Source organism: Mytilus galloprovincialis, chromosome 6 (genome assembly GCF_965363235.1).
Source record: "Mytilus galloprovincialis chromosome 6, xbMytGall1.hap1.1, whole genome shotgun sequence".
Taxonomy (NCBI): Eukaryota; Metazoa; Mollusca; class Bivalvia; order Mytilida; family Mytilidae; genus Mytilus; species Mytilus galloprovincialis.
The window spans coordinates 15,058,222-15,071,447 of record NC_134843.1 but is presented as its reverse complement, the minus strand read 5'-3'; the positions used below and the strand labels follow the sequence as shown (position 1 = coordinate 15,071,447).

The 13,226-nt window shown below is 33.2% G+C and overlaps 1 protein-coding gene across 2 annotated transcripts; it reads left to right on the top strand.

Moving 5' to 3' along the window:
* The first annotated feature begins 3,737 nt into the window (after positions 1 to 3,737).
* LOC143079029 (uncharacterized) lies at positions 3,738 to 12,285 on the top strand. Of its 2 annotated transcripts, none has more exons than XM_076254139.1 (6): positions 3,738 to 3,849; positions 4,282 to 4,581; positions 7,425 to 7,565; positions 8,539 to 8,640; positions 11,563 to 11,780; positions 12,058 to 12,285. In XM_076254139.1, exons 1-6 carry the CDS (start codon positions 3,801 to 3,803, stop codon positions 12,211 to 12,213), a joined length of 966 nt encoding a protein of 321 aa, XP_076110254.1. In that variant the 5' UTR covers positions 3,738 to 3,800; the 3' UTR covers positions 12,214 to 12,285. The 2 variants fall into 2 exon arrangements, with proteins under 2 accessions (XP_076110254.1, XP_076110253.1); XM_076254138.1 differs by having other exon boundaries at positions 3,739 to 3,849; positions 11,560 to 11,780.
* Positions 12,286 to 13,226: the final 941 nt, after the last annotated feature.

Sequence of the window (13,226 nt, the reverse complement as noted above, 5' to 3'; positions counted from 1 at the left end):
AATACACACGAAACGAACCTACATATCATTTACCCCATGCTCTGTAAACTGTTTATTTTAGACCTTTGATAGTTTGGATAAATGTTTTACATTGTTATAAATCAAATATGTGAATTTGAGTCAAATCGGTGACCATGAATTTGACTGCTAGTGCCCCTTTAAAAAGTGAGAATGTATTGCTAACTTTAAGTTGCATATATTCATCCTGTTCATGTCTACCGTTATATATTATTATATATTAAGAGATGGATATATTCATCATCTATTCTTGTGCATGACAATAACACTGCACAAATGTGGTGCATTCTAAGCACTTACCTGGATACACTTTCATCATAAAAGACCAACTCAAATATTTAAAAGCCTAGTATGTACAAATATTTGAGAAATTATGCATAAAAAAAGCTTAGTTAGAACCTTAGTTATTATGCCTTACCTACAATAGTAGAGGGGCATTATGTTTTCTGGTTAGTTCATCCGTCCGTCCGTACGTCTGTCCCTCTTCAGGTTATAGTTTTTGGTCAAGGTAGTTTTTAAAGAAGTTGAAGTCCAATTATCTTGAAACTTAGTACACATGTTCCCTATGATATGATCTTTCTAATTTTAATGCCAAATTAAAGTTTTGATTCTAACTTCACAGTCCACTGAACATAGAAAATGAAAGTGTGAGTGGTACATCAGTGTACTATGGACACATTCTTGTTAATTGATACATTAACTATTAATGGAGAATTTAAGAATAGTATGTAATAAATCATTAACTTTTGAAGCGCAGACTCCTGAATAGAAGATACCTATGGGGACAAGCAGTTCATCGCCAGCCTTAGACAAGTGTGAGAAATTGAAAGTAAAACTATAAACTTTGTGTATATGAAATATATTTGTAGGAAGATCCATTTAAAGATTTCAACTGTAAGAGAAAGATAACATCCTTAAAAATAACACATCTTTGTTTACTCTTCACAGCTTGCCAAGGACAATGGTCTGCTTCTCATGTTCTTATTAATTTACACAAATGTTGCTGTACAACAAAATTATGTCACAAAGTCACTGACAGAGTTACAGAAAGGATATTTTTTCAAAAATGTAATAATTTTATTCACACTCTTACCTATTTTAAAGAGCTGAGAATTTTTTTAAAAAGTAATAAAGAAATGGTCAATTAAAAATCAATCTCCATCCTAACACAATTTCGCCTAAAATGAATGTAAAAGAATTAAAGATATAGAGATGATAATTCTAAGGCAGACAAGACATCAACTATTATGTTTCAGAAGGTAAAAAACCAGGATTATCAGTATCTTGTTTACAGATAATGTATGGACACTAGTTTCTATATGGCAAATGTCCTTTGCCCTTGACCTCTTTTTCAAGTTTCATTGGTTGCTTAAAAAAACATTTTATAATTTGATTATTGTTTCCAGTTATTATAAACAACAGGATGCCTTCATTTGGTTCATTAAATCATTTCAAGATATGTCTGTCTGAAAGGGGTTTACTAAACCTTCAAATCATTTTAGGGTTGTTTTTGTCTTGACTTTTACATTATTCAATAATCAAGGTGAAGTTTTTGTGATTATGTCTGTATATCAGATACAAGAAATAAGTGAACTGTATAAGGTGTATAGGTGTATAGAATGAATGTATGGTGTAGACATGGTCCACGTGACCTTGACTCCAATTTATTAGTAGGCTTAACAAAAGGCATTTGTGAGTTGTCAAAGAATAATTGTAAGATGTACGCCTTTGTCCTGCAGGGTTCATCTGACTTTTACTCCATGTTAATGGGATAACATCAGTCAATGTTGAGCATTCCTTATAAGATTATCAAATACAACCAGTAAGAGTTCGACTAAATTTGGTCATGGTGTATAGAATGAATGTAAGATGTGCATCAGTCCTCCATGGTTCAGCTGACTGGCCCCATTTCTTTTGAGATAAGTGAATATTAAATTTCGTAATTCGGTCCAATAACAAGATCATAGGCGGATCCAGCACCCCCTTTTTCTGGGAAATTTGGTTGATTAAATAGGAAATCACTGAAGCATGACTGGAGCGCACTCCTTTAGGTCAGTCAGTGGACCCACTTATAATATTATAATACTTATAATTGCCACTGCAGATATACAAAGAGCGAGTAAATAGGTAAATGGATCTTATGTATACAGTGATTCTTAGATGACCATGTGCTCTTAGAATTTGGTCCAATTATCAGATCAAAGGCGGATCCAGGAGGGGTGGGGGTGCCCCCTATTTTGGGAAAACACTTGGTTGATTATATAAGGAATCATTGGAGCCCCCTCCCCCTTTAGGCCAGTCAGTAGACCTTACTCTTAATTAAAATTTCTGGATCTGCAACTGCAGATATATATAGCGAGGAAAAGGGTTAAATAAATCTTTTTGTATACAGTGATTCTTCGATGACCATGTGCGCCTGGAAGGGTACATTTTACATTGATTCTTTTTCTTTAGATATTACTCTTTCCTTTTTTTCAAGAAAAGTTTTCTTGATTTATCATTATGTCCGTTTTGGTATACAAGTTTTAGGGCAAATATGTATTTGGTAAGTAAACGGTTGCAATGACAATAGTACTAATAATTTGAGTGTCCGAATCTCTTTTCTTGATTCCCTTGATAATAATCGTTTAAAACCTCAAAAAATGAAAAGCCTAAGATGAAAGGGTACTATAAGAACTATATTACTAAAAGGGACATAAAAGGCCAAATCAACCTTTAAGTATAAAGAAAAAGATGTTGTATGGTTGCCAATGACACATCTCTCCACAAGAAATCAAATGACACAAAAAGTAACAACTATATGTCCCCGTACTGCCTTCAACAATGAGCAAAGCCCACACCGCATAGTCGGGTATAAAAGGCCCCGAAATCCCATATGTAAAACAATTCAAACGAGAAAACTAACGGCCTAATTAATGTACGAAAAACAAATATGTTACACAGCAACAAACAACAACCACCGAATTACAGGTTCCTGGATTGGTTCAGGCACATACATACAGCATGTGGCGGGGTTAAACATGTTAACTAAGGTCTACTTTGGCGGATGTTTGAAAACATTTTTTTTTTAATAAATGGTATTGCCCACTTCTGTGAATATATTTAAAGCGTGTCATTTTCTGAAAGTCAATCGTATCAATTAAATTTCTGTTAAAACTTCATCGGCGGTACATACTCAGTTTAGGTTGTAACAATAATAAGCCGTGTATCTGAACATTTTACCAAGAAAACGCTAATTAGACAATGGCTCAAACTGCAGTTTTGAACATATTGATAAACTGAGAATGAATCTCAAAATATTTTAAGATACATTATAAAATTTTACTAATTGTAAGAATATATAGAGAAGCAACAAAAAGAAAGCACATAACGTCAGAGGAGACGGCGCTATTGGTATAAGAAATTAAGAAGTCTAACAATTTCAAAAGGCGAAGGAAAAGTATATCTATAGTGATAGCCGTGAACAATCTGTACCTGGACAAAAATGTCGGAGAGGTGTCGCAAATAAAGACGTATATATACATGTATACACATAGTATTGTTAATTCTTAAACGAAAAGCATCTAAAAAAAACTTTACTAAAACAATTATCAAATTTTTGCAGATTCATGTATTTCGTATATAACAGGACACACAAGTATATATATTTAGAGATATACCTATTCATATAAGCGGTAGTAATTGTACGAGTACAAAGTTATTAATGAAACGATCGTTTCCGTTGAATCATTTCCGAATTCATAGTTTGCTCTAAGTGTTCATCCCATTTTAACTTTATTGTCATGAGGGGATATTTTGCATTGGTGCTTTGTTTCTCTGCTGTCCACTGTTGTGAGTTTTATATTTCTATTTTTTATTTACTCGCTAGGGGGTATAATTTATATATTTTACATGTCACGAGAGAAAGAGGCTTTTGAAATCACGTCTAATTGCATATTGCTTTAAATGTTCATAGTTTAGACATGTTTTATTTTCTCGGAGTAAAATTGACTGGACACAAGTCCTTAGGAAGTTCGAAATGTTAGTAAAAGCGTTAAATCTCAAATTAATCAAACTACTTTTATCACTCGAACATTACTCTAATAAAGGGCTGACCATTCATTATTCTATATTGAAAAATAATTTATTCTATTCATTTCAAATTATATTGAAATATTTTACTTTTTTAAAATTCAATTCTGAAAATGTCCAATTGCTTCTTGAAATACGTTTTGGAATATTAATTGTCCAAATAAAACCATGATTGCATGTATTATTTTGTAGTCACGACAATAAGAGTCCAAAGAGGGACAAATGCAAAAGTAAAATGGGAGCTATCTCAATCCGTATCAACAACGAGTGCTGCCATAATGAGAAACTACACTTCAGTAATTTTTAATATCGCCTTTGGTGATGTATCTCCAAACACAGACGACACTAGATACCAAATTGATAAGCACATGTCAGAAGCCATAGCAGCCATCGAATTCACTATCCTGAATGTAACTATTGAAGATTCAAATGTCTATACATTACAGGATGCTACCGGCAAAGTCTTTGGTGGAGTTACATTAATTGTTATTGGTAGGTAGCATTTTAAAGAAGTTGTGTTTCGGATAATACCTTAATTAGGTCTTTCAAACCGCTAGTAGGAATATTGACATGTTTTGTATACTGCCCAAACTGAAATATTACACAAAACTGCAGTTTTGGTAATATATGTAGTTGTACGCTCACAAACATGCTTAACCCCGCCACATTCGGTATGTGTCTGCCCAAGTCAGAATCCAGTAGTTCAGTTGTTGTCTTTGGTTCATGCCAGTTTGCCATTTGAGTTTTTCATAAATTGTTTTCAAATTTGTTATAAATTAGGAAGTTATATTTCTCATTTGTTAATTGAATTATTTCACATTTTTCATGTCGGAGCTTTTCATAGCCGACTAAACGGTATGGGTGTTTCTTAATGTTGAAGGCCTTACGGTGGCTTACAATTGCTTAAACCCACTTCATTTCAACTTTGGTGTATAAGTAATTCAAGTCTTTCAATAGGTTTGGGCATACTTGTTGAACGTGAGTATAGGGATGTGTGGAATACACGTTAATGAGGCAAAGACAAGAAACAAAAGTAAGTAATGATATATCGTGACGGCATTTTAATTTTCGGGTAAAGATTGCACGAAACGCAATTAAAACCCTGTGGTACTGACTTGATATCTAAATCTTCCAAGGCTTATCACTACCTTTCTGGTACACAAAATATAGTGCATTGATCATAACATTCTATACATCCTGTCAATGAAAATTCCCAAAAATTATCGATGTAATATATACTCAGATTCAAGTCACAAAATTATGTTACACTTGTTATGAAAATTACATTCATTTTGCAAGGTGCGGAAATCACACATCTGTTCTAAAAGTATAAATGCTGTCATTGTTCAAGTCATCGTTAAAAAATTGAGATATCTTCCTTTATTCAGATCCAGTTTTGTTGAATTAACTACAACCACATCTTCGCTAGCCAAGGGTTACGATCCACTTCCCTCCTCTACACGAAAATATACGTTGATATTCATGCAATTGTGCAAGAAACATACACAGGAACTTCTATTAGTTGATTAAAAACATTCAAATTGTCACTAAATATAGTGGTATGTTTAGGGATGTAAAGACTTGTTTACATACACTTTCTACATTTACACGTGGTCATGTTATAGGCGGCTTTTCGATTGGATGGAGCGAGTTTCGATTGCAACCAATAAATATCATTACCTTGTGTCTCCGAAATTCTATCTCAGTCCGCCTAGGGTGGAGAGGAGGGAAGTGGATCGTAAACCCTTGGCTAGCGAAGATGCTATACAACCAATGCTTTATATAATGCAATATTTACTGATGACTTAAAGCAATCTTCACCCTTCAATGATTACAAGCACTTTAATTGTGTTTCGTGTCTTTACTTTTTGGGGTTATAAACGTATATCCCGTATACCAAACATGTGGATATCCAATATGTGGATAACGAGAAGAAACAATTACAGGAAGTTATTCAATGATATACTAAAGTATAATTTCCTGTTTGTGAAAATATTTATAAGTACTTTATTGACCTAGGTCAATTCTACATTAAAGGTTTACGAATTAGACTTCCTGTTATTAATATGTATATTTATTTTGATACACATTATTTAAGAAAGAAAGATTTACTAAGAAAAACATTTTTTTCTTTAAGAGCCTCATTTTTATATTCCTCATTTAGCTATGTATAACATATAGAATTTCAAACCATCATGTGTAAATTGAAATTGCAATTTCCTTTAGATTTTTTAAAACATGCTTATTTATGATGAAATTGACCACGTAAACGCAGTAAAGTATTGAATAAAGGAACCAGTATATGATACAATTTTAAGTCCTTCAATGTAAAATAAAAAAAGAAAGAAATATTTGTCTGGGTTATTAAATTTGCACTCATTAACAATGTAGAGGATAAAATAACATTTTGATTTAAACATATTTGATCCAAATTAAAACAAACTAGGCTTTGCTCATTGTTGAAGGCCGTACAGTGACCTATAGTTTTTAATTTCTGTGTCATTTTGGTCTCTGGTGGAGAGTGGCTCATTGACAATCATACCACATCTTCTTTTTTAATAAATAAGTTCATCATTTCAGCTCTGTAATGTTAGGATTTTATTGATTTTCTTTAAATGTTGATCCAGTGAGGGAATACATAAAGGAGAGAGTGATCATTATTTCCCTTTAGTGTTTTAATGTTTCAATATGAATGCTTTACATAAACTGAAGAAAAATTGCGCGAAATATTGCAACAACGATAACCAGACATTCACAACTAACACATTTGAAAAGATAAAAAAAAAACTTTCAATGTTAAAGTAAGTTGTTGTCTCTTATCTGTATAGTTTGCATGTAAAGAGGCAGATTTTTATAGCGTAATGATTATCAAATGTGATATATCTATCCTAGTTCCAATTTCAAAACTAATCTTAGTAAGACCTGTTGCGCACTCTGCGTAAAGGTAGCCATTTATTTTATGGCAAATTCAAAGAAGAAGAGAAGGTTAATATAAACCATGCATACTGTCAAACAGAAAGGAAATTCCGAAAAAAAAATATATGTTTTAGATTTTGACTATTCAGTGTCAGTGACTGTAGATATATTTATGTTTTAGACTTTCAAAGAACAGAAAATGGGCCATCGCAGTCAGCCAGGTCTGACGATATTTTGACTGAAGATATATATATGTTTTAGACTTTCGAAGGACAGAAAATGGGCCATCGCAGTCAGCCAGGTCTGACGATATTTTGACTGTAAATATATTTATGTTTTAGACCTTCAAAGAACAGAAAATGAGCCATCTCAGTCATCCAGGTCTGACGGTAATTTGACTAGATATATTTATGTTTTAGACTTTCAAAGAACAGAAAATGAGCCATCGCTGTCAGCCAGGTCTAGCGGTACTATGACAGTAGTTATATTGATTGTCATCGGGGCAGTTGTACTGGCTATAGTAGTGATTGTCGTTTTTAGGAGAAACTATTTGAAGAGAAGTGAGTATAGTTATCGGGATAAAATTATTGCAGATGGATATATTGCACACGGGTTTATATTAAATATGTTTTATTGCTGTAAATTGCGGAAGATTGCTAACTTGCTCTGAGTTTGGGTTTCAACTACGTATTTATTTGGCCTTCGATCTCCATTCATGAGACTTATGTAGACGAAACGCACGTCTGGTCTGGTATACACAATTCGAAGCCTGGTATCATTGATGAGTTTTGTAACAAATATGGAAGGTGTTTTTCCTCAAGATGTGAATGATAAAATTGTTGGTTTTTACCTGAAGGGAAAATTGTGAATATTCTAAGTGCATTCATAGCCATCAAATCTACACATTAATCATATTTAGAATACGGAATCTCCATAAACTTTATTTATAATTCACTTAATTAGAATATGTATTCCAAAAAATATTTAATTCAATTCATTTGCAAATCTGCTTGATTTATGGTGAAACCAAAACGAAAAACAAATATGGCGAACAGCAACTAAAGACAAGATTACAGGCTCCTGACTTTAGACCGAAAAAATAAAGGAGCTTAATCCTCCCCTACTATGGCAACCGTGGTATAACTGCAAAAGAGAAAAAAACAAAAGCAAGACTAATCAGCATGCATGAAGCACAAAAATAAAAAAAACAAATCTTTGTTTCTGTGGAAGAATTTAGTGAAGGTTTAAAATAATTTTTAATAATGATATCCGCGACTTACCAAAACACAAGTTATACATAAGTTACGTGTAATGAAATAAAAAAATACTGCAGTAAAAGGTAGCGTGAAGGACAAACGGAGCATAGTTCAATATTCCCGCTTCTTAAATCTAATCGCGATAGAAATATACTATTTGATGCAATAGCAGGGTAATTATTTTACCTACTGTACTGACCAAAAGCTTTACAACTACTTAAAAGAGGTACGAATCGCAATAGACGTTGTTTATCAATAAAATGTCATTTCATTGAAGGTATGAGTGGTGACAGTGGTGACAATGATACAACGTATGTAAACATGAAAGACGATTTAGACCCAGTCAGCACATCAGCACGAGAAAACAGTTACGTTTCGGGTAGGTTTTTAGCATGTTCAACATTTGCACTCTTTTTCAAATCTGCAGTGAATATAATGTATACATGCAATTAGATAATATTTTGTTCACAACCTGTAAGATGTTATGTTACATTCATACTGCTTGATCATTTATAAAAAAAGATAAGCACTAAGTATTTCATTTTTAATGGGAAGGGTCAAGTGTTAGGATTAAATTTCACTATATTTTTTTCTTCTTTTGGTCCTAAGGGGCAAGTGAACTTTTGGCATCACTTAACGTCCGTCGTCGTTAACTTTTGCAAATATCTTCTCTTCAGAATCAGAATTTGTCCTCATCGTTGGGCATATAGCTGAAAATCTTGAAAACTGTAAAAGATGTCAATAGAAAAAAGGATAAGCAAGACAAGATCCAAAAATAAGTCCTATAGCTGAAATTGCCAGTCGACTCTTCTTATTGAAGAAATTGCTCTTCGGTGATAATTTTTACAATTCTTTGCGTTTTGTCAATTATCTTCAAAACTATCATAGATAGACTTAAAAAAAAAATGACCAGTAAGACAAGATCTGTTTATAAGTCAACACGATGAAAATTGTTTACTCGACTCCTTTTGGAGTCATTGCTCTTTATAGACGATTTACCAATTGTTTGCGTTTTTTACCTATTATTTTGAAAATCGAACAAGATAAATAGACACTTTAAACGACAATACCAGCAAGACAAGATCTGTATCTGGCATCGCAAATGAAATTTCTAGTTGTGTTCATATAGGTGCTGTTTTCCTTAAATTAGGACGGTTGACCAGGTTATTTTTGTGATTTGGGCAAAACTATAGTAGATATAGAGAAATTGTAAACAGAAACAAACGATCAGCAAAACTAGAACAGCAAAAAAAGAGATTTTAGCCATCAATTATTTTCTAGTCTTTAATGTTGGAGAGCGTCCATCGTCAAACATGCACATACAATATGCTCTTTGAATCTCTATTTTCTTTATACACATGGTAATTAAACTAAATTCTACTACATTGACGTAAGTTTGGACCACCAATATAAGCAGTTGGAGAAAAATATACATATTTTCTAACATTTGTCATGACACCAAAGTCAATAAATCAACAAATCAAACCATTAAATTACCTAAAAGTAAAGCAAGATATTGTCAAAAATTAAACAAGGGTAGCTTAGAGAAGATTATAATTATTGTCGAGCCTGCAACATTTGTTGCAGAAAGCTCGACATAGGGATAGTGATCAGGCGGCGGCGGTGTTAGCTCACGTCTTAAAAGCTATATATTTTAGAAGGTGGAAGACCTGGATGCTTCATATTTTGTATATAGATGCCTCATGTTACGAAATTTCTGTCAGTCACATGTCCATTGTCCTTGACCTCATTTTCATGGTTCAGTAACCACTTGAAAAAAAAGTTCAGATTTTTTTGTAATGTTAAATTCTCTCTTACTGTAAGTAATAGGATAACTATATTTAGTATGTGCGTACCTTGCAAGGTCCTCATGCCCGTCAGACAGTTTTCACTTGACCTCGACCTCATTTCATGGATCAGTGAACAAGGTTAAGTTTTGGTGGTCAAGTCCATATCTCAGATACTATAAGCAATAGGTCTAGTATATTCGATGTATGGAAGGACTGTAAGGTGTACATGTCCAACTGGCAGGTGTCATCTAACCTTGACCTCATTTTCATGGTTCAGTGGTTATAGTTAAGTTTTTGTGTTTTGGTCTGTTTTTCTCATACTTTATGCAATAAGTTTACTATATTTGTTGTATGGAATGATTGTAAGGTGTATATGTCTAGCGGGCAGATGTCATCTGACCTTGACCTCATTTTCATGGTTCAGTGGTTATAGTTAAGTTTTTGTGTTTTGGTCTGTTTTTCTCATACTTTATGCAATAGGTTTATTATATTTTTTGTATGGAATGATTGTAAGGTGTACATGTCTAGCGGGCAGATGTCATTTGACCTTGACCTCATTTTCATGGTTCAGTGGTCAAAGTTAAGTTTTTGAGTTTTGGTCTTTTTATCTAATACTATATGTCATAGGTCAACTATATTTGGTGTATGGAAATATTTTATGATCTATATGTCAGTCGTGCAGGTTTTATTTGACCTTGACCTGGTTTTCACAGTTCATTGCTCAGTGTTAAGTTTTTGTGTTTTGGTCTATTTTCTTAAACTATAAGCAATAGGTCAACTATATTTGTTGTATGGAAGCATTGTTAGCTGTACATGTCTGCCTGGCATATGGTTCAACTGACCTTGACCTCATTTTCATGGTTCATGTTAAGTTTATGTGACAGTCGTAATAAAGCTTTATATTTAGGAGTATCAACATAATATCAATGATTAGTAAAGAAGGCGAGACATTTCAGTGTGAGCACTCTTGTTTGTTTTCTTGTTATTGGTCTTTTCTAGTTAACTGTCTAATTGGAATCTTATCCACACCTCCTATTCTTTTTATATCAAAAAGCTGTATTTACAAAACATTAACTAAAACATCAATTAAAATAGAATAAGTGTATAAAAAATTTAAATCAGCTTTAAAGCTATAGGTAACTGTAAGGCCCTAAACAATGAGTTAAACCGATATCCAATAGTCAGTATAAAACCAACGAACTTAATTTTGTAAGATACATGCACTAGTATCTTTAGATATTTATTTGGATATACACTGTTTTAATTTAAAAGAAGACTCACAAATCTATTGAGATCACGTTCTAGCATGTGTTTAATCAGCTCTGATTGATTGATTGATTGATTGATTGATTGATTGATTGATGAATGATAGCTTTACACCGCATCAGTGGAAAAGGTTATAACGCCGCGATACAACCAGATCTGAGTAACATGTACACGTGTATTGAAACCAGTACATGTCTCCAATGGCAAGTTGGGAAATAGAAAACTTTTTATTTTTATTTTAGCAGCACAGATTGAAAAACCTACAATTGATAATGTTTATAGCGAAGTAATAAAGAAAACTAAACCAAATAGTGACACTTATCCTGGAACGGAATATCAACTTACTAGAGAAACTGATCCAGAAACGGAAATTCAACTTACTAGAGAAACTGATCCAGAAACGGAAAATCAACTTACTAGAGCATCTGATCCTGAACCGGAACATCAACAAAACAATGAACATGTAAGTTGAAGTAAATTGTTTCAAACAGAGTTTGGGAGCGTCTGCAGAGCTCAGATAATACATATAGACAAACAGACAAGATACTGTTAATAATATCAGAAGTTGCTGTAAAGTCTTTCATAATTAGACAAATGATCAGGCACATGCGATAACGTATTATATGGATAACATTGATTCATTTTACCTTCGACTCAAGAAAAAAATTATGCTGGTTATATAATTTTGAGCATGTCTAACTTATTTTCAGTAAAAGACTGTCGATATGTTTTTATTCCAGATAGATACAGATCAGTTAGTTTACATCGAAGTTACCTTTAACGATGAAAAAAAGCCGGAAGAAGGAACAGTTCAGAAGAACTTTATCAGAACAACGTATGAAGAGGTTGACTTTAACGCCACTGCTGTTCTAGCAAACAATAACAACTCGTCTTGAGGCTGTTTGGACTATCATTTTGTTGTATTTAGTAAATCTATGCATTTAAATAAATTACACTTTTTGTTTCTATATTCGGATATATTTCAAGGCTGATGTAGGTAATTGAGTGTTGATTTAAAGTGTTTGATTTTTATTTTACTGCTGATCGAAATTTCCAAGCAATATATCCACATTCATATTTTAGTCAAATGAGAGACATATGATTTCTGTACATATGCATTAGATTAAAGTCACAAGGTACTCGTTTATGGTTAACTAGTCAATTCATTAAGAAACCAACAATCAAGTTCGTGTGATATGAGAATATAACTTCAAAAAGTGATACATTGACATTCGAATGTTTTTTTTATCAACTTGCTTCCTAGAACAGTTCTCAATTGATATTTGATTGTAAATATAAAAACAGATATGGTATGATTGCTAATGAGACAACTCTCCACAAAAGACCAAATGACACAGAAATCAACAACTATAGGTCACCGTACGGCCTTCAACAATTAACAAAGACCATACCGCATAGTCAGCTATAAAAGGCCCCGAAGTATATTAGTGAGACATAAAATTGAGAATGGAACTGGGGAATATGTCAGAGACAACAACCCGACCAAAGAGCAAACAACAACCGAAGACAACCAATAAGTCAGCATTCTAACGACGCAAAAGATGCAAAAGTTTTCAGCAATAGACAAGTGTCTATGCAATGACTGCAATACATTTAAAAGCTCTAAATCGCGTCGAAACTAAAAAGTGTTTAATGAGTAAGATTGGAACTATCAAACCTCGAAAATCAACACCAATAAGCCAAATGACAAAAAGACCAGATAAAGACTCGTGAATTAAAACGGACTTAGAGTACCGAAACGGCAACATAAGTAGAAGTAAAGAAGTCTTTGCATTAACCATATATCTACCCCTCCATCATAAATTTTCTTCTGCATTACGATTTGACAAAAGATCATCCTTAACGTGGTGCCAGGCGTCTCCGCGGGTGCGCGATTTTCTTGCTGTGT

Bases quoted from the DNA above. Each gene is read 5' to 3' on its own strand.
- LOC143079029 (XM_076254138.1), top strand. From the start codon at position 3,801: ATGAGGGGATATTTTGCATTGGTGCTTTGTTTCTCTGCTGTCCACTGT. The intron at 8,641-11,559 runs GTAGGTTTTTAG...TTTTTATTTTAG, and splicing joins AGAAAACAGTTACGTTTCGG to CAGCACAGATTGAAAAACCT. The intron at 11,781-12,057 runs GTAAGTTGAAGT...TTTTTATTCCAG, and splicing joins ATCAACAAAACAATGAACAT to ATAGATACAGATCAGTTAGT.